Source organism: Acyrthosiphon pisum, unplaced genomic scaffold, assembly GCF_005508785.2.
Source record: "Acyrthosiphon pisum isolate AL4f unplaced genomic scaffold, pea_aphid_22Mar2018_4r6ur Scaffold_1923;HRSCAF=2431, whole genome shotgun sequence".
NCBI lineage: Eukaryota > Metazoa > Arthropoda > Insecta > Hemiptera > Aphididae > Acyrthosiphon > Acyrthosiphon pisum.
In genome coordinates, this window is record NW_021768471.1 from 3,034 (window position 1) to 4,722 (window position 1,689).

Here is a 1,689-nt window from a genome sequence, read left to right on the forward strand (position 1 = left end):
TACGTGTCGATAAACCGAACAGTGAAGGTACTACTTATATATTTCGAGAAAGATATATATTTCTCTTCACTGTTCGGTATAACGTTAATAGCCTGAGTATCATACCCAAGCTCCGTTACTATTAGATGGGCGTCATAGTTGGAAAGGTTATGGAAAAAAACGGGGACAAATTTAGGCTGTTGTAACTCTAAGTTACACCTCGAGCACAAGGTCTGCCTAAATTTGCCCGTCAGATGATCATGATCCCTAACCTTATCGCCCCCGACTAATATACATTTGCATAAATTACACTCAGTACACTCTTGATGTGTTTTTTCTTCGCCCTCAGTCATGATTATAGGAATATTCGTCTTCATCAGACTTTCGATTTTCCGGGCCACCTCGACTATCGACTCCACAAAATGTCTCGCCACATCCGTCTTGTCTTCGCTACCTCTGTAGATTACCGGCCCCGCCGGTATCTCATACTCCTCCAATAACTCCACCGGTACGTCCTCGCTCGCCTTCACTAAAAATCCGTAACGCATCGCCTCGTGTTTCTGGGTAATCACGGTACTACCCCCTCTTGCCTCCTCCGTCTTCGCCAAGATCTCCAGCTTAGCAGGTCGATGTCCTATGGTAACACGTAAATAGTTAGATGATGTCACCGCTGTACATAAAACCTTGGGGGAGCAATACTATAAACGTTAGCAACAGTCTCGGCGTCTGCCAACGGCCAGATGACAAACCCGAACCGGTAAGATATCTGTGAGACCTCCTCTGAGCGCAGTAGATTCTACGAATCAGATATTGGCACTATGACAAGACGGCTGCGGGTATACTTGGTCATTTTACGACACCCCGCACCGACCAAAGGCACATCTTGTAGAAGGCCCCCTGGACTGTGAGAACCAACGACGTAGTCCGCCAGGGATCTGGTAAGAGAGGGGATAGGGCTATATAGGAGCCCTGGGAGTGACCAGTATTCAGACGTGATTTCACCAACCGTACGTACACATCCCTGTACCTCTTCATTATTGATTATCATATTTTTGTATTACGACTTAGATTATTTTCGTTGACGACGAATTACGGGACTTAGAGAATATTCGAGCAATCGCTTATTTTCTAAGACACTGGTTTTCCTTCGTCAATTTGAATAATCTAATAGTGTTTAAATTCAACTTGTTTATCATATTTTACAATTTTAAATAAATAATACATCAACCACACACTGTTGGTCATTTTGACGCTACTACCACCATCCCACACCGAAAAAAAAACCACTGGTAATTTTGATAAGCCACTTTTGTTAAATATTAACAACGGAGGCTTCGTTAGCATGAACATTATAATATTATAATGATAATATGTCATTTGTAAATAACAAATATTCTTATTGGTGTGATAATATCAATTATCAAGATAATTATATGGAAAAACGTATATTTTGAAATCGACAAATCTATTTTTATCCTTTAGTATTGTGAATTTTCTATAGTACTATTATAAATTTGATAATACATTATCACCATGACTATACTAAGCCAAATAACGCGATATGTATTGTCGTATCCACTATCCACAATATTCTCAATTCAGTCTTATTATTCACTCTTGCCTGGTTACGTCGCTTAAGAGGATGCTACCCATGGATTTGTTGTCTCCGTCTTACACACATACGACATAGCAAATTTTCGTTCACTAGTT

At 40.3% G+C, this 1,689-nt stretch overlaps 1 protein-coding gene across 1 annotated transcript in view; it reads right to left on the bottom strand.

Moving 5' to 3' along the window:
* Positions 1 to 527, bottom strand: part of LOC103311428 (putative inhibitor of apoptosis) — a gene marked incomplete at its 3' end in the record, with an annotated part of 2,973 nt that extends 2,446 nt beyond the window's left edge. Inside the window, exon 1 of the mRNA XM_008191037.1 lies at positions 290 to 527. Within this exon, the coding sequence (XP_008189259.1) occupies positions 290 to 527 (238 nt within the window). The remainder of the gene's footprint in view (positions 1 to 289) is intronic.
* Between the last annotated feature and the right edge of the window lie 1,162 nt (positions 528 to 1,689).